General features: G+C 37.0%; 1 protein-coding gene across 1 annotated transcript in view; it reads right to left on the reverse strand.

Moving 5' to 3' along the window:
- Positions 1 to 27,475, reverse strand: part of AGMO (alkylglycerol monooxygenase) — a 187,936-nt gene that overhangs the window by 62,246 nt on the left and 98,215 nt on the right. The window contains exons 10-12 of the mRNA XM_008494279.2: positions 26,898 to 27,014; positions 17,298 to 17,380; positions 16,083 to 16,188 (exon numbers count right to left, since the gene is read on the reverse strand). Of these exons, the coding sequence (XP_008492501.1) occupies positions 16,083 to 16,188; positions 17,298 to 17,380; positions 26,898 to 27,014 (306 nt within the window). The remainder of the gene's footprint in view (positions 1 to 16,082; positions 16,189 to 17,297; positions 17,381 to 26,897; positions 27,015 to 27,475) is intronic.

The raw sequence follows: 27,475 nt of genomic DNA on the forward strand, positions 1-27,475 counted from the left end.
TGGTTTTCACACATAAATTAAGTGAAGACTGTGGTCATCACATCTAGGTTAAGAAAGAGATGATACCATTGACAAGTGGCAACAAAATAGCATCAGTCTTCCAGAAAAATGCTTAGTTCAATGCAGCCCAGTTCACCCTGATGTTTTCCAAGTGGAAATATTTTGCTGTCACGCTGGTATGCAGGGGCTATAATAGTTTAAGCAAATCCTGCAATTTTTCTACTTAGCTTCAGAAGTTTTACAGTGCCCAGATTCCAGTGGAAAATATTTGATCACTCATATGCTTGGATAGGTATTTGTCACCTGGAATAGAAATCAGGGTAAACCTGCCAGCATCCTTAGGCAGACAGGCTCTGCAAATATATACTAGGCAAGTTCTCTGCCAAATAACTTGTGTCTGGCCAATACCACCTTTCAAATAGTCTGTGAATACCAGCTGCCAATAAAGATTCATTATACCATGTATAGGTAAATATTATTTTAGCTTTTGCATCTACAGTTTTAAGCTCACACAGTAGCAATTCATTTGCTTTCCACATATTACCTGTCTGCAAGTTTTTGTACAGTAGCCAATCACAATATTCACACTTCTCACTAGCACCTAAACAATATTCTTCTTTTACTTAAAATAGACCACTGTCAGATGCAAACATTTCCAAGTTACGTTTTTCACTAACACACAAAGTTTGTACTATGGCTATTTTAAATAGTAATATCACACGCAAGATTCCACAGTGGATGTTGTAATCATCTAAGTCTTTACCTTCTGTGCAGCTTTTAAAGCAGCTAATCATTTCAGCTGGTTTCTATAACCTGTTTAAATGAAAGTCAGTGTATAATGTCTTCTACTTCTGAAAATGTATGCACATTTTAAACTAATGCAAAAAATAATACTAACTATATTTCTCATAGTGAAAACTAAGAGCCATTCCCTCAGGCATAGCAGATCCTCCAGAATAGGCCTGAATCATGCACTGGGTTACAGCTGGTAAAAAACCATAAAAACAGTTGAGAAAGGTATGTGTACAACTTCATTGTAAATACTTGCCTTTGCATCTTCATTCTCTTGTGCTTAGAAAAAGCCAACACATTCAGGTTTTATCACTTCAGAATGCTACCGACTTTTTGAAAATTGCACCAAACTTGCTGTTAGGGAACTTCTCAGGCAGCTGTTGTATTTATTTTTCTCTTCAATTTTATTACTATTTTCACCAATTAGAACTACATGAGAACAGTTCAGTTAATAACTATTAACTTTTCATTCTTAGAAACCGTTTAATAATATTTTTTTCCATTTATTTGACAAATCAAGTTGCTTTCGCTTCTCCTTCCTTTCTTCTATTACATCCTTTCACAGAAGTTCATCAGTTTATTCTTCCTCACCTCTTCCCATCATAAAGTCTTTATGTCTCACTTAGACTTCAGTTATTTTAAGCTCTCTCCTGAAATCTTTCTTTATTGTTGCTTATATATTAGTTCAGATTCTCCATGGTGTTTGGTCTTCCTGGAAATGTGTGTAAATACTAAGATTTATTTTAGAGTTTCTTTCTTATAGGAAGAGAGCCAATAAAAGTAGTTTTGCCCAGATTAAGGGCAAGTATCTACACATTCTTGCCTGAAACAGCTGGGACAGGGAATGGCGAAGATTTAGCTCCGTGTTATCACCCAATTTCTAATTTTTCTAGGTGTTGATTCAACACAAGGATTGTTTTTTGCATTCTCAACATGACAAATTTATTCCTACAGTGGCTGAATAATTGCTATAGCACAGATAAATCTTCAGTCAACTCTGTCTGACAACAGTAAAGTCTGGTTGTAGTATTAGAACACCCTGATGCAGCAAGATCAGGGAACATATTTGATCTCAGTTGCTAGAAAATTTCATTTTGATTTCCTGAAAAACACAAAAAACCAAAAAAAACCCACACCAAAAAACCAACCAACCAACCAACCAACCAAGCAAAAAACCAAAAATCAAAAGAACCCCAAACAAACAAACAAAAGACCAAACCACAAACACAGGAAGTCGCACCACCATGAACTTAGCAAGGATTAATAGATTTATGTTGTAATACGACATTTAAGTGTTACATCTGGGATGGAACAGCCCCAGGTACCAGTATAAACTGGGGACTGAGCTGTTGGAGAGCAGCATAGGTGAAAGGCACCTGCGGGTGCTGGATGGAAGGATGACCATGAGCAACAATGTGCCCTTGTGGCCAAGAAGGCCAATGGCATCCTGTCGTGCATTTGAAACAAGTAGGTCAAGAGAGGTTCTCCTACCCCTCTCTTCTGCACTGGTGAGGCTGCATCTGGAATATTGTGTCCAGTTCTGGGCCCATCATTTCAAGAAGGACAGGGAACTGCTTGAAAGAGTCCAGCACAGAGCAACCAAGATGAGCAACCACAGAGCAACATCTCCCTTATGAGGAAAGGCTGAGGGAGCTGGGGCTCTTCAGTTTGGAGGAGACTGAGGGGTGACCTCAAGGGGGTCCCATAAGGGACGAGTGCCAGGAGGATGGACTCAAACTTTCTCAGGGGTGACTAACAACAGGACAAGGGGCAATGGTTATAAACTGGAGCATAGGTGGTTCTATGTAAATATTAGGAAGAATTTTTTCACTGTGAGGGTGACAGAGCACTGGAATAGGCTGCCCAGGGAGGCTGTGGAGCCTCCTTCCCTGTAGACCTTCAAAGCCCACCTGGATGTGTTCCTGTGTGACCTGCTATGGGTGACCCTGCTCTGGCAGGGAGGGTTGGACTATATGATCTTTCAAGGTCCCTTAAAACCCCTAACTTTCAATAATTCTATCATTTTTCTTTAAATAAAAGATATTTACTTTTTTTTATTTTTTACTCAAAAGATCTATTGTGTAGATATTGTACAAAGTTTTTTTTTTATGCCATTATGTAGGGTTAATTCTCCACATCATCATTTACAGCACAGATACACCAGGTTTTTGTTCAAGCTCTGTCCTTGTTCTGCTCTTATACTCCTTTAGATATTTTTATTCCCAGCATAAATTCTATCATCTCTATAAAGATCTCATATTCTTCTCTAAGTCTTAGCCACCAACCAAACTGCAGTTTTCTCATTATCACTGTGTGTCTAATTTTCATCTTAGGTTAAATCTAGTTTAAATTATTTCTCTCCTCTGTTTCCAACTAAATTTTGCCTCCTTCTTTCCCTATAATTTAAGATACTATAATTGTTTCCTATCTCTCCTGAGATATTCCAATACTCACATATGCAAATTCTTCCTTAGCAAGATAGCCAAGACAATTAGCCTTATTTATGCATCTAGGATTCTCATCCAGACCCCTTTCTTCTCATATCTTTGCTATAGAAACTGTCTCTGCCAAAACCTTTATACCTGACTGACATCCACCCACAATGCTACTGAAATAAATGTGTGTCTTGGACTACCCCTTTGTCATTCCTCTATTCATTATTTTCTTTGACTCCTTTTTAAAAAGTAAGCTAATTTTCACTATTGTAAGCATCTTTTCAGCATACCTCTCTGTTCACTGAACTCATTCTGTTACATCCCATTATCAGTATCCTCAGTTTTCATGGAAATACCTTGTGATTTCTCCTCCGATGATCTCAATGCTTGTCCCCATTCATCTGCTGCCTTTTATCTCAAGTTTACACTGTATGTGCCTAGGAACAGGACCATCATTTTGTTCTGGAACTTGAAAGTATCTTGAATCTCTTAGAATACCTGAATGCCAACTAGTTTGACTTGAGGGTTAATAATAAATATTTACTCTTAAGCAGCCCACTGCCAAAAGTAATTGTTATGATGAAGTATTTTGCTACCTGCGGTCCATTGGCAGAGTGAATGGACAGCAAGGTGCTTCAGGACCTCCCTAATACTGCAAAGTTCAAAAAATACCAGGTGTTAACAATGATGTCCCTAAAGGACTACATAAATCAGTTCGAATTATTTTCCCTTCTAATTATTTTGAATCAGAAATATCAATTTTTGCCTTTGGAAAACGTTTTTGAAATCAGATTGCCCAGAAGAATATTTTACAGCTGTTTTTCCAAGTATGTAATAACACTTCTAGGCTGAATGTCACTGTTTGCATTAATGAAGGGATTTATATACCTCAATTACTACACAATTTCTCTCAATTATCTTAACAGAGAAGAGCAAAACAAAACAGCAAAGCAAGTCGCTACGCTACCAAATTTCATCTAATAACAAGGCAATCTATTTTGCTCAGCAACAGACTTCAAAGTGCATATTCAACCAGAATTTTTCAATTTTTAGGTCCCATTACAATAAAACAATGAGGTGTTTCATGTAATGTTAAGTGTTATTTTTAAGCTAAGCAGTATGAAAATGCTGGATAAGAAGGAGCTCCAGAGAGTTGGCATTCCTTAAAAATTACTGTACCTGAATAGTTACACATGCATAATTATATAATTACACTTGATGGCAGCAATAGCACATAGAGAAGACCATTAATAGCACATACAATCTGCAGAAAATTCATGAAGATGAATATCCTTTAAAAGTATGAAAAGGTTGCACTTGGTGCAGGATATATTTTAGTTTTACATTTCAGCATGACAATTACCATGAAAGAAAGGATCAAAGTCCAATGGCACAGCTGGCAGCTTGAGAATAATTTAAGAGGTGTACTGGCAATACCTTTTTGGTTTCAGTAAGATGGACTGCATTAACTGTAATAGGGAAATGATGGTGAAGAAAAGGCATAGAGCTTTCTTACCTGGCATTAGTATATTAGTTGAACCTGAGGCTTTGATGACTTCATCCAAATTTTAAGGGAGAATACTTCAGCTAATGAATATGAAAGACAGCAATGTCTACTCTGCAGTGAGGGACAAAACAACAATCCATCACATTTAGACTTAAATCACTGGTTCAGAAACTCATGAGCACTGGGAAAATAAGATTAGCATGTGCCGATAGTATATCAGCTCATGGTTCCTTGACCTTGTCCTCAAACCACTAAGAGATAATCTGTCTACAAGGACATGACTAAATACTTTAGAAATCAGGGCAGCTGGCTGGAAGGATGTAATATAAGATATGAAGATAATGCTGGATAAATCCAAAGTTCTCCTCTCATTTCTCACTCTCTCTGCAAAGGTGGAACTTTAGAGTATGAAGGGGTCAGATCACAGAAGCAACTTTTTATCATTCACTTCCTCACAAAAAAAGTAATAAATGGAGTCTGGGAGAATGTAAAGATCCTCTCCACTTTCCATCCTGACCCTAATTCCCTCCCAGATCTTTGCAGCTTGTACTGGGCCAAGCTGTGCCATACATGGCCTAGAGAGGGTCAATTGTGTTTGCCTTCCACCCATCCCTTGCCTTTTCCTTCCACCCATCCCTTGCCTTTTCCTTCCACCCCACTTTTAACCTGGCTAGTAACTTGCACATGCATCCTTCTTTCAACAAGAATAGTGCTGCATTTGATAATACTCTACAATCACCAATTTCCAAGTCTTTCTCTAAGAGAAGATTGCACATTGGACTAAAGGCAAAAATGTGATCTGTCTTAGCTGAGTTTTTCTTCACGCTGCTAGACATTCAGCAGAAGCCCTACTTCTATCTCTTTTGAAAGGTATTAAACAGAGGTTCACTTTCTTAGAAATTAAGCTAACAACATAGTTCCCTTCAAGCCACAATTTTCCAAAGATGATTTCCACTCTATAGTGCCTGTCTAAGCAAAGAGGCAAACATTTGTCCACACATGAGCAGTTCTGAAAATCAGAATCTCTTTTGGCATCTCCAAAGTTACTGGCATATATGCCCAAATATGCACAGTCTAACATATGCAGATTTTACAGTTGAAATATGCTTTTGGGTTGAGTTTAGCAGTACAGATTACTGCATATTACAACACAAATTAAAATCATGAAGACCGTGGAATTTGATCTACACAAAGATCAAAATAAAACAGCAGAGAATGTAAATCAGTTGGTTGGGCAGACTTTATGTGGACTGTCCAGGAAAAATGGACCAGTTTTGGTTGCATGTGCTTTCACAGCTATTATTTTTGTTAGTTTCGCAATGTGATGCTTTTGATTTTTATTTGATGCTAATACGTTCTGAAAGCCAGAGAGTTTACAAAGCCAAAAAAATAAACCTGGATCCACTAAAGATCCTGTTTTTCCCTTCTTTCAATCTCCACTAGCCAGGAGTGGAGCTGTCATTTTTACATCACTGGAAGGAGCAGATCCAATTCCTCTATCAGATTGCAACTACTTGTAGAAATTTGAAAAAAATCAGTAAAAACGTGGAAGGTGATAAATATTTCAATTACATAACAGGAAAAAAATCAAGATGGCACAAATTTATAAAATATTAAGGTTGCAAAACTGTCTTTGTTATTTTCTCTGTGCAAGTCCTCATATTATTCCTGTCCATTTAATTTTAATTTTCTTTTTCATATATAAAAAGAAATAAAAAATAGAGCAAAGGAGAAGGAAAAGGGGGAGGGAGAAAGGAAAAGATAAAAACTGAAAATGGGACCCTTTTATTTAGAAAAGTGTAATATTTTTCAATGGCTTTTTTTTGTTTTTCTGGTTTAAAAAAAAAAAAATATAAGAGACTATCCTTTTTTGTCAGCCAACTGCACACTTTAGACTTCTATTCAGAGGGCATGGCAAATTCTAGCCAATTACATCCTACTGTTTAAAATTTATGAAACTCTTTTCAGTTGTTATCTTAGTAACAAATTTTTTTGTCCAGTTTACACGTGTGACAGTTGAATTCCTGCTTTTTACACATTTTGTGATCTGGGGATGTATTTTAATAAGCCCCAGACAATGCCAGGTACCAACAGCCATCCATACATGTGGTATGGAGGTTAAATTTGGAATGAACTTTGTTTAGGTCATCACTTTCATTAAAAGCTAAGACAAACCAAGTTATTATTAGCATTAGACTTCAGAACGTATCTCATATTGTGCTAGAACTTTGTCAGCAGAAGACAACAGAAAATTTAAAAAACAAAAATTATATAAGTATATTAATGCCTTTGTTTTCTAAACAAGACAACTGTTGAATGGCTTGAGGTCAGGAATAAGAAAGTATTAGGAATTTAACTAGGGTGATGGCAGCTCTATTGACTGCTTACACAATGCAAAGAAGGGAGGTAGACCCTTTATGTACAGGCAAAGGGTGGTGTATGCCCTAAGATTTTATAATCTAACTAGACAGTTCACAGATAAATGAAAATGAGATAGGTATGGAGAAATGGAGATATAAAACAATGCAATTAATGGCTAGATTCTGTTCCTGCACATCCTGCTTAACCCCCACTTCTGTTTCCTATCTGTCTGCCCTTCGTAGTCAACTTGCATAAAGCCAATAAGAAAAGAAATAAATATTTCTAGAGATTTATAGCCATGTAAAGATACCCAACCAATTTAAGTAACAACTAAGAATAAAATTCAACATCCTTTAATTCATAACATCTAAAATGTTCAAACTATGCCCAGGCAATTTCAGCTGTGTATGAGCGTCCAATTAGCAAAATAAACAACCTATGGCAGACATTTCATGGGCTTCACATGGATAAACCAAACTAATTCTGTCAGGACAGATGTGATCACTCCCAGACTCCATAGGAGGTTGCTGCATTATTTTGCCTCAGTTTCAAGTGATAACTAGAGCTTTATATGTACTTTTCCCCCATAACATCTATTTCTAACTTTTAAATATACAAAGTATTTTGTGTGTTCTGCATTTGAGAATCAGTTGTTAAAGACAGCATTTGTTAATCTTCTTTCATCAGCCAATTTTTATTTGGCATTGGCAGGAGAGGGAAATTTTAAAACATTCTCTTTGCTTTGTGTAATATCCAAATACAAAAATAAATAACGCATTGTTGCTTTTCCTATATTTCCTGCCTCTAAATATCACAGAAAACAGAATCTGTACGAAGGACTGATATAACAAGGCAGCTAAAAAAAAAAAACAACAAAGCAAAAAAACCCCCAAAACAAAACAAACAACAAAACCTCAATCAATCAATCAAACAAACAAAAACAAACAAAACAAAACATAGCACAGATAATGCTTTGATTATATCTTATTGATCTATTGCTCATTTTGGACAAGAGGCATTGGCTGGTTAGAATTTAGCATGCAATTGCCCAGATGTCATGAACTGTTTTTCAATCCCTCTGGTTATTTCTGGTGGTGCTACTAGAAAAAGAGAATCTTGACTTTTACTGTGCTTTTCTTTCTTTGTTGTTCCTAAGAAGCTTCTGAAAAAAAAAGACTGCAAAAGTGGTGGGGTTTTGTTTTTTTGTTTTTTCAATCATCAATTTTGATTAAATATATTTTAGAATATACTGAGTTAATATCTGCTTTCTGAAAACTGGTAATGATTTGGTATTGATTGGGCTTTCCAACAGTCTATAGTACAGCCCAATTCTGTAGGTCTTACACAGCTGTTCTATTTCAGAAATGCTAGGTTTTTAAGATTTCACAGCTGCTGTGTTCTGCTCACTGTTACAGAAGTGGAAAAGAATATTTATGGGAAGAAGAATCTTGTACCTACATCTCCTCTAGAGGATGTATAAATTGGGTAACTATTACTGCATGACTTTTTTTACATTCGAGTTTTCTCTCTTTAAATCTTGCAAGACAAAAATATCAAAAAATGCTTTAAATACTAGGTTGGTTCTTTGTGGTCACCTTTTATCTGCCAAACACAGATTTATTTCACATCAGAAATAGCTAGCTTAATTAAAGCTGTCATCTCCTAAAAGCTAGTTCAATCCCTCTTCCTGTCATGTTGAGGATAAAATTCAAACTAAGCCATCTGCCTTCATGGTCTTGAGAATATGGGTACAGCTTTCCTCTCTTTAAGATTCCCACTTGCCAGTTGCAATAGTTCTGGTGGAAGTCAGAACGATTTTGGAAATAAGTCTACTAATTTTACACATCAGGTTGTCCTAATAAACCGATGTAGACAGATGAGCTCAGTATGCTGACAGTGGGGCCACGGAGGGCACACAGGCACAAGCCATGGATGGAGCAAGCTCTTTGCTCTGGGATGCTCAGCATGGTTGGGAGACATACGCCAACGGATGCAGAAGGTATCATCTGCTACTCCTCACACCATGTGAGTAGATAGGAAACCTCAGCAAAGAAGATAGTGTCTTTTACTCAGGACACAGCTATCACTCATCTTACCCTTGCCCTTGTCTCCTGGAGATTGCAATATGCTTTATGCTTCACTTTTAAATCAACTTCGAACATAAAATGTATTAATAGTGTAAGCTCATCAGTGAGCACAGGGTCTATCAAGCACAGGAGATGTATATCTGCTCTGACTACCTCCCCTACAAAATCCAAATGGCGCAGGGTCTAACTGTATGCCTGTCTCTCACTCCAGCACCCAACACTGTTTCTGTTGTGATGCAGAAGTGCCTCTGTGCTCACTCGGATGACTAATACTGCAAACAAGGCATTCTCTAAGCCCACCTTCACTGGAAGTGCTTTTTAAATGCTCTTTAAAGGGAGAAAAAAAATAAAATTACTCTACATTTAGCTTTCCTAGCAGTACTGTCTCTGCAGAAGAAATCTGGGTATGAAACAAATATATACATTTGCGTATTAACAAGAAAGGGGAAAAACAGCAATAAGTACTATAGAACTGGAACTGCAATAATGCAGACAGAAACATCTACTCACGTGGAGTATCTCAGTTGTTACCAGGGATTAATATTAGCTAAGCATATCACTGGTATGGAGATTTCTATTATTATCCATGTGTTGTTATGATGTAGAAAAGAATGCAGTTTGATGAGATTGGTAGCACTACTGGCTTTTAGAAAAATTATGCTTTGACTTAAGAACCAGCCTGCAATCCAAGTTAGTAACAATGTGTGTGAAATGGTCCAGTTTCACTGCTACAAAGATATCCTCAGATGTATAACTGAACATTAATAACTTCATTTTTCATGGCTGTTATCTTTAAAATGCAAACACTGCATGGAAGCCAATTCCTAACTACTTTAGGCTAAGAAGAATTGTGAAATAAACATTACAACTATCAGTGTGAGTGTTGATGGAACAAAAAACAAAATCTCAAATAACACATGTGAATATATGTTTTCTGCCTTCAGCATACCACCTTTGCTTCATCTTTCACTGCATGCTCCTGATTCCCATTAAGTATGACTACCTGCTTGTCTTGTAAAGCAGTTAAAGTGACAAAAGTAATAGCAGATACCTCTTTCATAGTTAGAAGTACAGCAAGTAGATCACAGCTTGCCTTTTATTACAACCCCTCCCTACATCTTAATAATTGTAACATAATTGAAAAGATCCTGATAATAAACCACCACTTTAATTTTTTTTTTTCAGACTAAGTAAAAATATAACCCAACGCAGGCTTCATTTTAATGACACATTAGATGGTTTCCAACTTGTCTTGATTTTTGTTTTATTTTATGATTGTAAATAAACCCTGGAAAATTCCTCCCCCCCCTTTACCACCTGAAACTGCAGCTGTTGGCTGACATTATCAAAGCCTCGCAATTCCGAACTCACGTGCAAATCTCATCAAGTGCAGACACTTCTAATTGATTCCAGAAGTTTTTCTTTTGCTAAGATCAGCGGGCAGAAGAAGAATAATGAGCAGCTTTTAAGCAGAGGGGGGAGGGTGTTGAGCTCCAGGAGTGGAGATTTTAAAAGTTCCAGCTTGGCTGCTCTGCCAGAAATGCGGAGCAATTTTACGGTCAATTGGCCAGAGCATCTGGAACTATACATCATAGTCTTTAGTCAGTGGTGGTGAAGCCGACTCTCAAACTGGCTAAGTCTGAAATCAGTAATGACTCTGCTGTCACACCTAAGTGGAAACTAACTTAATCTACTGCCAGATTTCACTGTGACTTTTTCTAAGGGACATTATTCCCCTTAGGGCAGTTGTCAAGAATATTAAAAGTCCAGTCCCTGGGCTACACTGCATGGTAGAGCAGACTTTTCTGAATGAAGCTAACATAGAAAATACAGATTACAACTTGTGTTTGTTTAATTCCATGTGCGTTGACAAGGCTTTTTATCATAAGGCAGTGGAGTTTCCTTCCACCCTCAGCTTTATTTCTAAAATACATTTCAAATACACCAGCCAATCTAGTTAGGGCACAGAAACGGCATAAATGCTGAGGTCATAAATCATAGCAGAGGGTATGGAGCTTTCACCTTAATGGAAACCAAATATGGGATATGCTGCTCTTTGAAATGTGGCACAGATGACCATAATGAGGGACGAAGGAAAAATGCTACAGAGCATAAAACTATCGTTGATGTGGAAATAAGTTCTTATGAGTAAATGTTTGTTTTAAGTCAGTACTCGTAAGTCAGTATTCCAACACTGGTAAATTACACTAAGAAACAAGTGAAGTAACAGCAAGTCTTTGTATGATGAAAGGAGAAATAAGTAGTGTGGTAATATATCACATTAAGAGGGACTGCTGTGGAACACAGAATACAGGGCAAATCAGTTCTTTAATAAAGAGATATTATATATTCTAGCCAGACACAGAAGCTGACGCACTCGTAAGAAATACCAGAATTGCATCAAAGATCAGGGAAGCAGTCCACTTGGTACAGGATACTGTCTCCAAAAGTGTTTAGAACAGGATCTACTGAATTTAGATGCTCTGGAGGATTAAACAAACAATTTGATCACAACAAAGTTGATCTCTGTCTTCATTAATAAAGGGGTGAGTTTACACCCTGCAGCACATTTTAAACATTTTCCAAAACTGGTTATATTTTCAATACACCATATGACCATGTAAAACAGAAAAGAAAACAAATCCTTTATTTAAAATACCACATGTGTATACAATTCTCTTTTTCTCTCCTTTTGCCAATGAAAATTGTCATAGGTTTTTGTCCTTCCTATTTGTAAATTAATACGTCTGCCAATGCTTTCATAGCCAGGCAGCCCAGGAGAGTATGGGTGAAGAGAGTTGCTTTCGGATACAATGCCTCAGCAGAAACAAAAGTACAAGATCAAGACAGACATCTGTATTTCCTCCTCCAGCTTCCTCACTCCTAGACTCTTAAACTAAGATGCTTTCTCAATACTGAGTTGCAGCCATTATGAGCGCTGGTGAAAATATTTAAGATGAGAGTTCCAACAACATGTCAATGGCTCTCATTTCTACTTGCTCCTCATTAGTACTACTGTCAAGTAACAGCCAGTGCTTGACCAAAGTCAGCTCATGGAATATGCTGGCTGATGCCAAACCAGAGCAGTTGGATGGAAACACTTTGAAGAGGTGCACCATCATCACAGATTTATTTTTACATATCGTGCCTGCTGAACTGTCACATAACTGAACATACAAGCAATGTTTCCTGCTACCTCCAGGTGGTTAGGAGACTCCAAGCCCAGTCTGACAGAAAATGATTTGGCTTTAATAATACACAAGATCATCACATTACACAAGCATGAAGTAATCAGCCTAAAGAAAACTAACTAGTACAGGATTTGGCTGCACAAATCCACAAGCAGAAACACATTAGCTCCTCAATGTACTCCCTATAGCCAGTCAAATATAGTATCTCTGCCTCTGTCATCAAGGCTTTCATAGATCTTTTCCCAAGAAACAATTTTCTTAGCATCTGAAAATTTCCCCAAGCATCACAAGCTTTTGTTCTTTAAAAAAAACCAACCCAAACAACTAAAAAAAAAAAATCATAAAAATATCCCTTCTTATCACCTAACCATCCCTATGAAATACATACAGAACAAGGAACAGAAAATGCATGCTGAGAAACATGTATTGCTCCACTTCCCCCAAGAAAAAAAAGGTCACTGTTCTAACCATGGCAACTTCAAATTATTGTCTTGTTTGGAGAAGGAAAGGACACCAGGAGAGATTCCCTATGTCTTGGAGGGACTTCAAATGCAATAGCAGGGAGAACAATACCTTTAAATAACCAAAACAATAACATCATTTTCATATGAAACCAAGACCACTAACACACTTCTTCAAAGTATTGACAGATCCAACGTTGTACTTACTAGAGTGTAGACACAGTTAACAATGCAGCTTCAGCAAATGTCCTTTCTTACACACCTCCAGCTTCATTTTACTTCTACCTTTCCCTGGGCTTCAACACAAGAAAACTCTTTTCCTCCACAGCAATTTGCACTGACTCACTTATCTGAAGAAAAATCTTTGGCTGAATTACTCAGACCAGCTGGCCACCTCAATTAGCTGGGCAGTAAGGGCAAGAGGCTGGAGTCAGAGGGCAGAAATGCTCCTGCTGCTGAAATTGCAATTGTTAGCTGCTTTTTTCACACCCACCTGAGATAATTAAATGGCAAAATGGGAGCAGCTCCCTCCTCGTTTCCTCTCTTCTTCCTTCTTCTCTCACTGCTCCCCTAGTTTTCTGTCATTTTTCTATTTTCCTTCTAGTTTGCATGCAGAAGGCCCTCATCCCATGCAGCTGTTCTGATAACAGTTAAGTCTTTCTGTGAGCCAAATGCAATCATTTGCATTTTAACTCACCTCTTTCTACTAGCTAGAGTACCCTGCAAATAATACTTAAAGGGTATTTTCTTCTAGAATCTTATCTACTGGATCTAGAATATTAGTATGAACATATGAAACATAGTCACAGAATAACACCCAACACATATAGATAGGAGTCAATTACTTTTCCATTAACAATTCAACATGCTGTATGGCCAAACAGGTCTTGCACTTATCTGCTACAGCGTGCACCATTAATTTAAGAATGTTGTGACAGAACTGATTTATTTCTAAACACACTGAGTAGTGGCATCAAGCCTTTATTTTTCTTCATCCTTAAGTATGTGCCCTGATAGGCATAACTTATAGACAGAAAAAAAGAGCAGAAATTTTTTACAGAATGTCATGCATTGATTCCAACTACTCATGAATATTGGATTACTAAAGCATTGTTTTTATTGGCAACATATAAGAATGATGATGTAAGGAGGACATGATTTAAGTATTGTACAGGTTATGAGAGATTAAAATATAACATTAAAAAGGTCAAAGTCAGATCAATGTATCTGTCAAAGATGGAATATGTATCTGAGGCAAACAAAAAGTTTAATAAAATTATTTAGTTTACAGCTCTAAAAACTGCATGTGGTTTTGACAGAGAAACAGCAAAGGAAGTTGAAAAGCAAGCACAAGATTACAAGGACATACGTAGCAGAAACTTTAAAAATTGCTAATGAGATAAATCTTTGTTTATGGGCCTCATAAGATACTCAAAGTTATCAACACTACAATATTGTGAAGGAGTGATAACCTGTTTGAATGTTGAATGGAACTTAAAATCTTTTACAACACATTTTACACCTAATTTCGTAGAAGGCAAACAATTTGGAAGACAGCTATTCTTTCAGTATTTAAAAAAAACCAAACCATGAGAAACTTATTTCTGTGTCTTGTTTAAAACGGCCAAACCAGGGACTAAAAGAAAGAGTAACAGAGAAGTATAATATAAAGGATAAAATGAAAAACACTTGACAGAAGTTAGGAAAGTACAGAGAGAAGAACTTCTGGTGGCAAAGTTGTTAAAATTTTCATAACAAATAGATGTAAAGAACAGAGTAAGAACCACTACTTTTTATTCTCTTCTTCATGGCAGAATAGGAAGATGTGTAGTTCCCTACAAGCAACAGAAATAGAATTCTGATAATTTCACTTTTACTCATTACTTACTAAGAGACACTTTTACATATGCACACACTCACTTCAGCAAGGCAAGCACACAAATATTTTGGTTTAAATTGAGAGTGTATATTTTGACATATAATTCTGCCCACATTCAGTTAGAATAATTCAAGGTTGAGAGCTGCATCTGAAGGGCTATAAACACCAACGTTTTGAATTCTTTGCTTCAAGCCCATCTACTTTAATAGGCTACTCAGAAAAAAAAAGTCCAAAAGGTATGTAAACAAGTAAAATCCTTAAAATATCTGCTGAGTTCTGGCAGACTCTTATCAAAAGAATTCAGTAACTGTTTCATTTATACTCCAAAACTTTGACAATCTAACAATATGGGGAAAAAATTAAAACCATTCTTGATCAGTGGCATTTATCCAGCTTAGAAGTTGTCCAATAAATATCATTTCCTATCACACGTAAAGACAAAAAAAAGAGGAAAAAAAAAAAAGACTCACAGTAGCATAAGTTATTTTTCCATTCTCCCATTACTTGATCTCTCAGCAAAACAAGAATCCCAGCACCACTAGTAGAAACCTTAAATTAAGAAAGCTGCTATAAATTTTGCAGATGTGTCATGTCAAAGGAACCATTGAAATCTCAGTTTAAGTGTTAGTCCCTGCTAACAGAAAGAAATTTTCTGATAACAGTTCTTCTAGCCTAACAAACTGTTCATAACCCTGCTGATAAATACATTTGCTGGTAACCAGCACTATCGAGCTTGGGAATGTTATTCATATCAAGATCATATTAATGATTCAATGTTATTTAATTCAGATAATATTAGAAGAGTTATTATGAAATACCAACTGTAGTGAATAAAGTAGATTAAAGAGCGTATGTCACAAACAGTACACAAATCAGTCTCTAGAATACAAAAGAAACCATACTTAATGACCAAAAGTCTGCCTAGCATCTTACCTTTGTCAATGGATAAATGTCTGTTTCTGAGGTACAGTGTAAGTACAGAAAAAAACTTACATTGAAGATTCCTCTGGCTTCCAAGCATTTTTAGATTTATCCCATTAAAACTAAGTTACTCAGTTCAAATTAATCAATACCTCTCTGCTATCCCCTTCTAGGAATATGGCCACTTACACAGTATTTTTGCAAGAAATGGTAAGTTTACACTTTCCCAGTTTTTCAGTGTAAAGTATATCTCTGTAGCAAACCCAAATAATTTTATTACAATTTGATCATAAAAAGTGAGAAATAAAGATAAGAAAAAAATCAACATTCTATTCAAATAGTAGAAAAAATAAGTAAGCAAAATAGAAAGGATTAGTGTTTCTCCTTTTTCTAAAAAGATTAAAAATCTAAGGTCACTTGCAAAGAGATTTCATAATAAATACTTTACCTCATATACATAGCCCAGGGAAGAAAAATGACTCCTTAAGTAGCCAAGTTTGTACAGACCTATGAAGACTAAGCAGCGGATGACTTCCAAAATTCCTGCTTTGGGTCTAGAAATGGAAAGTAACTCAGATTAATATGCAATATTTTCTTTTTTATTAACTTCAGTGAAAATCAGAACATAGAAATAGTCTTTGATGTTCTGTATTTACATCAACTCATCCTTCTTAACCTCATAGGTAAGTTTTTTTAGTAACTACCTCATATAGATGTGTAACACTGAATTTGCTGGGGGTGAGAATACACATAGTCAAAAACTGTATATGAGCTCACAGAAATTTAGTTCTACATGTGGCTATTTTTTCAATCTCAAGATTACAACAAAATTCAGAAAAATTCTACAGGAGTTCTTCAGAATCTTTTAATCTATTTCTATACATTTTCACTATTTCATATTATTAGTAACTGGCATATTGGCAGATTTCTCCCTAACCTGAAATAAGCCAGCAAACAAGTTTTCTTTTCTGAAAATATAATGAACAGCAGGTACAAAGCAGAACTGGCAACTCACTCTTGAAGGAAGCTTCTGTTCTACCAGGGCAGTTTGTCTGCAAGAAACTTTATCTGCTATTTACTCTTCTTTAAGGTAGCAGTGCCCAAAAAGACTCCTTCCATAGCATACCTCTCACTGGGTTGTTGTGTTCCAGATCCAATTTGACTCGAATCCATACTGACTAAATTTACTCTCAAGTCCCCACCCACATACTACACATGATTTTGAGTCTAATCTGAGGTACACTATATGCCTCTTACATACCATTGGGCTACCTGACACCTATGGCATGCCACACAGCAACGAGATGGTATGATTGTAGTTTGAGGCTGAACTGCCATGGGACAGCCCTTAGGTCTCCCTGGCATGCAGTATTTCAGAACCAGAGATGTGAACCCATCAAATGCAGGCATGGAGAAGGATATGAGTAGCCTGTCCCCAAACTTTTAAGCAAGGGACAGTATAGATACAGACACTAATTTCTATGGGAACAGTCCTGAATTTAGGGTATTGTTATTACTGCATTATGTTCTACTCAACAGAGCAACATGTGTCTGAGTGTGTCTGTATTTCCATACCAGTATAATTTTTGACACACTTGAGATTGTCGTATACTGGTATGTAAAATGAGGGGGAAAAAGGAAAAAAGTGTTTTTTTTATCTTGCCTGTTCTCCATAAGCAGTCCGAAAGAGGTCAGGGACAGAATGATAAAGCCAATTCTCAGGAGAATAGTTCCCTGTGACAACATCTGTTAAAAAAGATACAAAGAATTAATTTAGACTAATTTCCTGAAGAGAAATTAATTTTCAACCAAACAATAGCTGCAAGATACTCAGTGTTATTAGTGTCTGCTTATATTGGGTTAGAATGGGAAGCTTTTGGTAGCATGGGGCTACAGGGATGGTTTCTGTGAGAAACTGCTAGAAGCTTCCCCTACCATCCAACAGAGCCAATGCTATCTGTTGCCAAGACAGAACAACTGCTGGCCAAGGCCAAGGCCATCAGTGACTGTGGGAAAACATATTTAAGAAGGAGAAACAAATTGCACAACAGCAATTGCAGCCAGAGAGGGTAGTGAGAATATGTGAGAACAACAGCTCTGCAGACACCAGGGAATAAGAAGGGGAGGGAGGAGGTGCTCCAGGTGCCAGAACAGAGAATCTTCTGCAGCCCATGGTGAAGACCATGGTGATGCAGGTTGTGCTCCTGTAGCCGATGGAGGTTCACTATGGAGCAGATATATTCACCTGCAGCCCATCAAGGACCTAATGCCAGAGCAAGTGGATGCATCCAAAGAAAGCTGTGACCCTGTGGGAAGCCTATGCTGAAGCAGGTTTGCTGGCATAACAGTTCATGTAGGACTATAGCCCATGGGAAGGACCCATGGAGGTCCTTCATGGGGAAGTCCATGAAGAACTGTCTCCTGTGGGAAGGACCCCACACTTGAGCAGGGGAAGAGAATGATGAGGAAAGGGCAGAAGAGACAAGATGTGATGAACTGACTGCAACCCCCATTCTCCATCCCCTCTGCCACTCATGGGAAGGAGGTAGAGATTTTGGGAGTGAATTCAGCCCAGAAAGAAGAAGGGGAAGGTGTGGGGTGAGAGTGTGTGGGGGAAGGTGTTCTTAAGATCTGCTTTTATTTATCATTATCTTCCTCTGATTTGATTAGTAATAAATCAAACTGATTTCCCCAAGTCAAGCCTATTCTTCCCATGACAGTAATTGCTGAGCAATCTCTCCCCATCCTTATCTCAATCCAGGAGCCTTTCCAATATTTCTCTCCCGTGCCCAGTTAAGGAGGAGAGTGACAAAGCAGCTTTTGTTTGCTGCCTGATGCCCAGCCAGGGTCAACCCACCACACTGCTTTTAAAGTAATTTGTTACTTTAAATCTTACAACAAAAATACCTGCTCTGGATAGAACACTTTTGTGGAGTTACCACCATTGTATTTGTTTCTTGAATATTGTATTTCCAAAATAATGTTTAAGCTATGCCCTTCTGCACTAGGTGTTTTCCCCAAGTTATTTGATTCCCTTACACCTTTACCCAACAGGGAAAAAACTTTTTTCAAGACAAATATTTCAGCTGCCCTGTTCTTTTTCTTTTGTTACTCAGTCTTTACTATAGTCATCTATGAACCCCAATGGATACCAAAAGCCATTTTTATTGGTGAGAATAAAAATTCACATAACATGACAACACAAGCATATTTAAGAAGAAGAAAAATGAATATTGTCTCTTCATGACAACTTGACACTTTTTTCCGAATTAAGCAAAATTCTTCAACTCATACCATTAACTTCAAACAGATTTAAAACACTTTTAAACATTAATATGTGTGTTAATATTTGGATGAAGAGCAGCACGAGGATTTATGCCCTTAAAATTTACATCAAGGTGACATAAAAAAACCTCAGGAACACAGAAAATATTTTCCTTGTGAAGTCTGAATTTTTTCTTTTCATTTATTAAATATGTTTTGTATTCCACACAGCTGCCTTTGAAAATCAAATATTTAATCAGTTTTCTTGTTCCCTCCCCAACATCCTTTCAAATATTAGTTTTGAATAACCTTTGGTTTTTTTTTTATTTAAAAACAAAAAAAGGACCAAACAACAAACCAAAACAAAGCAAAAGGAGTGGATCTTGCAGAGTTATAGGACTCATTTCTGGCTTCAATAGCAATCAGGTTGATGAACAACATCTTGCACTTCAAATTTGCAGGGACTGGAAAAATAAAATTCTATATGTGTCTGCCCTGATTTCAATAAATCCCACCTGGTGGCATGCCCACCTTCCTTCAGTGGTGGCCTCAAGCCCTCGAAGAGATCTAAGGTAAGTATCTGTGAGTGTGGGAGGCCACAGGAGGATACTCTCAACTTTTACAGCTGTGTGAACTTACAGTGCCCATGTTTGCAAAACACATCAAACCAGCACTCAGGCTGGGTAGGTTTCTGCTGTTTTACTAAAGGATCACAAGCACCTACTTAGCTATCCTTAACAAACAGCTATGGAACAAAGAAACCAGAATCACAGCACTGAGTGAGCTAAACAGCAGCTTCCCCAGTTTACAAGCCAGAACACACTTCTCACAACTGCCACCTGTCAAGCCACTCTGTTGCACAAATTTATACCAGGATGGATCAAACTCAATTGCTACGTTTGCAATCTGGTCCAGCCCTCTTTATGGTAAACTGATAAAACCTCAGACTGACAATTACCACCATCATCCATTTTTACGTAGACCTTGAGAAAGTATATTCTTTACATTCTTCTAGTGCTCTTATCCTGGACTTCTGCAATCCACCACCACAAGAGATAGGATACTGAGCTAGATTTGAATCCTGGGAAGGAACTCTGTACAGCAGTCATATGTGAAAACTCTTGCTTAAGTCAAGAGAGCAAAAAACTGCTGACAGGCTCATGATCCTTTACCAAGGTTTGCATCACTTGGAGTACACTTGCAAATTCCAGACATAAGCTTTAAAATTTGACAATAAAATATTAAATTGAGTGTGTTCTTTTTCTGGAAACTTCAGTTTCTAGAATCCAAAAATCCCACAGATATCCCAAGTTTAAAAGATTTTCCATTGCTAACATGAAGGAATTTGTTTTAAAATTACAAGATCTGGGGGCAGAACCTTTTTATAAAAGCCATGCAGAGACTTCATTTAAGCATAAAAAAAGCTTAAGAGTTCTTCAAGTGCTCATCTAGCCATAGTGAGCTCAACTCCCCCTTCAGCTTCCTGTAGAAACTGAGTCATACAAAATTCAAGAAGTGAGCAAGAAAAACATGATTTGGCACAGGCATAAGGGAACTCACCAACAGATTTCTTAGAAATGCTTTGGTATGGTTTTTACTGATTGTTACTTGTCAAATAAAGGAGTTTGCCAGGGAACTAGGACTGGAATTCGAGACTTTCCTCCTAAGAGACTGTCCTCACTTTAAAGTCAAAGAACTCCACCTGTTTTTAAACTTAGTCCTTCTGGTCAGGTGAGTATGATTTTGTTTTGTGCTTCCAGTGAAATGCACTGGCTTCTACAGACTGCCTTAAAAATATTCCCATAGTAGTAGGGCACTACTCAGAGAAAAAGAACATGAGCTTTTGTATCCCCCTGACGCAGGAAAAAGAATTGAACATTAAATCCAAGTTTCAAGCAGGTCATGTAATTGCTACATTGCAATATATGGCTACAATAACACTTTGTGGAAAACAAATGAACCTGCAATGGTCTTGAGAGAACAAATGTTAATATTCGCCATCAATACTTGACTCGATCCAAAAGGATACATCAATACCTGCTCTCAATAAGTGAGGGTGTCTGCATGATTTCACAGTAATTTGCCTTCATTTGGCTAGAATTAGACAACCAGTCACCAAGCCCAAGTCATTTGAGTCTCCTTATGATTAGTTTCAAAAAACTGAGATGCTGATTAATTCTACCTGCCTCAAAGTACCTTTACTAAAATGCCTTAAAACCTGTTATTAATGTAAGCTTTCTCTGTAATCAGTGGAGAAATAGCACTTTCTGCATTATTCTTTTTCTTACCATTAGTTAGGCAGCAAGTCTAGAGGCTAAATTTCATCCCTACACTGAGTTGGATTTAAGTGGATGATGAAAACACTTCTCCAATGCAGATACTTTAGGTTCATGTCTTATTATGTTGTGTTTTTTCTTATAACTTCTTTTTTCTTCTTCTTTTTTTAAAGATAGATTTAAATCCCATTTCTATATGGGTAGAAATGATTAAAAAATCTTAAAAATTACCATGTTCAGGAAAGAATAACATTTTTTATTGTTGTTTTTCAGTTTTATTTTTGTGGATGAGCCTTGAAATAATTATAAGCTTGATATTAGAGACACTGTAATATTGTATTCAGACTGCATATTTCTCCCTACAAAGAAAGAAAGGATAAAAATACAAGAATTTGGAGTGTGACCATGCAAACTTCTCTTAAACATTTTCTCCAAGATGTGTGAAATTGGAGCCTGGAGCTATCATTTGACTCTCCAGATTTATCTAATCAGAGAAAAAATAATCATAAATTAAGAAGTTGGAAGGACATTAATAAATTGCATTTCAGTTTAAATATCGACTTCTAGGAAAAAAACCCAAAACATAAGAGTAGAAATTCATATTAATGTATATTAGGAAATCAGATGAACTGAAGCAACTTCATAATTAGGAAAATAAAACTCAAACATAAGCAAGTCTTTAAATTATTAAAATGCTATATGAGGCTCTTTGGCATGCTAAACACCTTAGCCAGGTATAATCATATTTTACAGATTCTGTTTTTTAAATGTTTTCTGTTTCCCTTCCGGTGCTTTTCTACTTGAACCGTAATATTTTGAACATTAGCTACTTGTAAAACTTCTCACCATCCAATAGAATCATAAAATCATCATGGTTGGAAAGGACCTTCAAGATCATCAAGTCCAACTGCAAGTCCTACACCACCTTAGCCACTAAATTATCTCCTGAAGCACCACATCTATCCATTTTTTTAATAGCCCCAGGGATGGTGACTCCATCACTTCCCTGGGCAGCCAGTTCCAACGCTTCACCACTCTTTCAGTGAAGAAATTTTTGCTAATATCTAATCTGAATCTCCCGTGGTGCAACTTGAACCCATTGCCTCTTGTCCTATCAGAAGTCACTGGGGAGAAGATGCCAACACCCACCTCACCACAGCCTCCTTTCAGGTAGCTGTTGAGAGCAATAAGGTCCCTCCTCCATCTCCTCCAGGCTGAACAGCCCCACCTCATTCAGCCTCTCCTCAGATCCTTCAGCCTCTAAATAGCATCTGTGAACAAGAATGTGAAGTACTCTAAAGCATGACTTGCAGATCACTGTCAATTGTAAGCTGGCACTATCATTAGATTCACTCAAATAGTGTCATATCCAAGTACAGTGTTGCAGCCTTCCAAGTCTTCAACTTCCTGGAGTGATGAAGGGGGAGGCTTAAAGCTTCTCTAGGAACCGTAAAGGTAGAATCTGTAAGTTACCTTTCACATGTAGATACATCACCTTCACAGACAGAAAAAAAAAAAAAAAAAAAAGGTTTCCTCATTTGTGCTCCTAGTCAAGAACTTTGCAGTGAAATACACCAATGCTGCCATTTGGGAATAACAGCTTCTAGAAAACCAGACATGTAGCATCAATTTTAGCATTATTAGTTTTCTTCCATACCTTTCTCTTTACAGGTCCAGTGGCATAGTTACATGCTACCTTGATTCTTCTATTTACTTTCAAACATATATCACCCTATGAAGTGGATGCTGGCAGCTGAGGCATCCATTTTCTAGGCATTACTCTACCAGGATCAACAAAACAGTCAGTTGGTTATATCACTAAACTAAACATCATATATTAAATCTACACACTGCAAGCTCCAATGTGAAAAGAATGAATGTGCCTTTTACATCTTCATTAGTGCTAGCATCCTCATTCCACTTAAACATAATACGCATGGATGCATATATAAAATAAATGAGTATTTATATACTGGAGTATTTGTATAAACAGAGAGGCCTGTGGGACCACAGCAGGTTCCCCAATTACAAGTCAGCCACAGTTTTGCGATGTGGTTATTGGCTGCGATCAAACAGCAAAAAAATATTTCTTTTGGATTTTGATTTCATTGAAAGCTTTAAAAATACATTGGGGTCTTAAAAAAAAAAAGAGAGGGATTATAGAATTTGTACATAGCTTTGTAATCAACAGAACTCCACAGCATTATTATTTTTAGTAATGAAAAAAAATTTAAATGAAGGAAATATGTTATTCCAAATGTGGTTTTAGCTGAATACAGAAATAATCTATATTGACCCTTCTACTTAAAGAAATTCAGATTGTTTTGTTCCTTTTGAAGAATAGCATGGATACATTTGCTCATCATGACACATTCACTGTTTCAAAAGAACTGCTAGGAATGATGTCAGTATGTTTCATAAATTATCAGCTCACTTTCTCTCCTATCAGACACTTTTGATATTCAAATGAAGAATGCTAATACAATACTGTAAAATTTGTACTGTTAGGTGTTGTTTTTTAAATTTATTTAACTTAGAATTCCCCCAAAAATGTAAACGCCCAGCAATATTCCATACACAAGCCTTGGTGATGTCCTACTGAATGGATATATTAATCATATTCTCAGCTTTCAAAAAATTTATCTCTTGCTTTTTTTCTTATTGAAACTCCTTGCACAGTCACATCATTTCAAGCATAGTGAATGTTACAGTATCTATCAGCAATAAAGAACAACGCTGCAAAATTTGTTTAAGGTACACTTCACTTTGATTTATGTGATCCATGCAGTTCTGGAGCTATGAGACTTTTGCTTTGAATGTACTGCAGTTTTACACTCCTAGTACTCTCTCTGGGACTGATCCAAATCCCACTTCTTCAGTGAGCTTTGGATCAGATCTAGATGTGCAGAGCTCAGAAGTAATTTTTATTCTCTGGATGGAATGCAGATCACTATATAGAAAATAAACACTGTATGCTCTCTCCTGTGGAAAACAGCTATTTTTTCTTTCTTGTTTTGCTCTTTTCTTAAGTTAAATGTAGGTCATGCAGACTGAAGGTATATGGTTGCTCTTTACGGATAGAGAAATTTAACACTTCTACAGGGCATGAGACCAAACACTGAGCAACTGTAATCACTTGAGAAATGTAATAGCTGTGTGCTGTGTCTTATGGCTATTATGAAATGGAACTTATACCTAAAAATGAGGAAAACAGTTAGCTTTCTCCATTTGTGGAGCTATGCCACAGTTATGACATAATTCATAGCCAGACAGAAAGTTCCAGTTGTATCCATAGACATTTCATAACTCAGTGTAGTGGAAAACTGATATTGAAGAAAGATTTTTGCCAAGTAGAGTTATTCATACACAAGCTTCCTTCTCATGACAGCTTCCCCACTGTATTGCAGAGTGATGCTGGAACTCTGCCTTGGGACTAGCACATTTTACACCCACGTTGAAAGTTTATGTCCTGAGATGAGGTGCTTCTAGTCCCCTGTGCTCTCCTTCTTATTCTTTACTATCTTATTACCCTGCAGTTCTGTATGGAGAATTTTCTAGTTGTTTTTCTACAATAAGTTCATAAATGGTGGATCTTCAGGATATTTCCTCTATGACTGCAAGAATTTAATGATCATCTGGGGCTTGGGTGCATTTTTCAACTTCCCTTATTACTTAAACAGCTGCAGTTATCAGCAGAGAAAATAATTTGGACCATTCATTTTTCCTTCCAGGAGCAGAAAAATGAAAAAAAGAGAAAAGAATGAAATAGGAAAATACTAATGAGCAGACTCCTTACTTCTTGATGCTAAAAGCAACAGTGTAAAAGACAAAAAAAACAACCAACCAAAAGCCCCACAGTTTAATCCCAATGCAAACAGGACTTGCTGCTGGTATGTAGGAATCTGGAAGTATATCCAGAAAATCTTGCAGAGACTATTCTCAGTATAAGAACACTGGCAATCATGACAACTGTGTATCTTGTATACAGTAGAGGCATTTATCTTTACCTTTGGTTTAATTTTCTGTCCTCAGAAATTTCTGATGGCTTTAGTAATCTCTGAATTCCCTACAATTGCAGTGTCACCCTTTGTGACACAACATATAGAATAATTTATTTTTGCTAATTTATTAACCAGAAGAGTATGCCTAAGGTAGCTTTTCTATAATACCAAAAATGCTATATAAAAATACTCATAAAGTTTTCTCAAAAATTGCATCATTCTATTGGTGCTACTCAGAGCACACCTAACCCAAACCATCCAAACCATATTAAACCAAAAGGGTGTAGCAGTTCATAAATGCAGAGTTGGCAGGGCTGCTGTAAGCCTTCTGACATGCACCCCAAGAAACTATTGCAGGCAGAGTCCCTTTCCTGCTCTTCTTGCCCACCCTGGAATTCAAGAGGTATCTCGAGTCAGAATACCAAAATGTCAATGTTTAGACAAGATTTCTGACCGCTTTGAAAGGGGTTTTTGATCCTCTGGAATCCTTCAAGGATGACCACAGTCAAATATGCAAAAGAAGCTTATTTCTAGAAAGTTGCTTCTTGGATGGGTTCAGACATGCTGGGCAAAGGCACTGGGACACAGTGAGAGGGGCAGCACTCTGGGGAAGGGGCAGGGCTGTGACCCAGAGTGCTGTCCCACAGTGGCCACTGAGGTGTGCAAGGGACAATAACCCCCTTTGGCCAAGGGGGAGTGATTGCCAAGCAAGTGTGCTGGGACAAAGAAGGTTCACAGATGAGCAGAGGCTGAAGAACCCAGGGCTCTGTGGCACCCTGACAGCAGGTCTGTAAACATAGGTGACACAAACACAACAGCAAGACTGCTCTTCATTTTTATCAGACTGACATATTTTGTAGTGTTTTGGTAGGCCTGTGATTGATTTATGGGAATACTAGATACCTTAAAATTATGCTTCATAATGAGAAAATTTTAGCTTTAGTCAAATAGAAAGGGTTGTCAAAGAAGGAAGAATGAACAGGAGGATGGAAGACTGTGAAGCCATGGGAGCAGTTCATGTATTTCTTCCTGCAGGCAGAGATGGCCTCATAGTTCATCTTCAGAGACTGAAAGGTAGCCATGGAAGAAAAGCATCATGTCCACCAAGGAGAACTCATCAGCCCAAACACAGGGTGGTAAATTCATGCCTCTCAGTGCTTTATCAATGCTGCTGTGTGCTCAAGACTGGGCAAAGGATTTGTCCTGAGTCTGTTTGCCTCCAACTCTGAACTCTTCCTTAGGCCAAGCTTCCCATCTGCAAACAGCACAAGATCTTTGCAATCTTTCTTCTAAACCTTAGGCATTATTGGCACTTAACAATATGGCCAACCCTGGTATCTTAAAATCTACAAAGTTTCAAGGCTGACATTTTTCCTTTCCTGAGGTCCTAAAAACTGAAGCAGAGATACATACAACTTCTATAGAACATTCACTTTTTTTAAAAACTGCATAGCTTAAGCAGATTAATATGCAAATAATTAATAATTTATTAAGTATTGTTTGGGAAACAATATGAAATATAGTATATTCAACGATACATAATTATATATTTCACCACTTATTGTGATTATTTTTAAAGATTCTAGTTATTATTACAATAGTTTAAATTAGACATGAGTCAGACAACAGAGACTCAGCTCATTGCTTTATTATTTAAATATGGCATGTGTCATATTACTGTTAGCATGAGATGCCATTTCATAAAAATTAGGAATTACTTACAGTCACCGTGCCAAGAAGCTCCGTATACAAGTCTGTTAGTACAGCAAAATGTACAACTGCATAGCAATTAAGATATGCTGGCAGTCTTGGATTGAAGGGAACTTCTTTCCCAGTGATCTGTATAAAGCAAAACAGATAATATCCTTCAATAATTACTTTTTATGGTTTGTTATTCCTTACTATACTTTATACTTAAAAACACAAAAGAGATTGAGAGACATAGATAATTTGCTATCAAATTTATGTACAATCTGGTTTGAGATAGAGTTTAACTATCTCTGTGTGTGCTTCCGTTCACAGCTCCACAGAACATACTCCATAGAACAATTTTGAAAATCTCTTTAGGAAATGAATAATGAAAAGATAAATTAAAAAAAAATTTTTTCCTTCAAATAAAAAGAAAAAAAACCACAGTTAAAGCATTCATTTCCTTCAGTTTCTGTTCCCATTTCATCTTTCCCTATGCTTTATGACTGCTAATTTGCTAATTTAAAATAACATGTGTAGAGTTTTTAACATTGATCCAGTAGCATTAAGAGGTCCAACTAAATTATACAAAATTGAAAGCCTGTGCATGT

This window comes from Calypte anna, chromosome 2, assembly GCF_003957555.1.
Source record: "Calypte anna isolate BGI_N300 chromosome 2, bCalAnn1_v1.p, whole genome shotgun sequence".
NCBI lineage: Eukaryota > Metazoa > Chordata > Aves > Apodiformes > Trochilidae > Calypte > Calypte anna.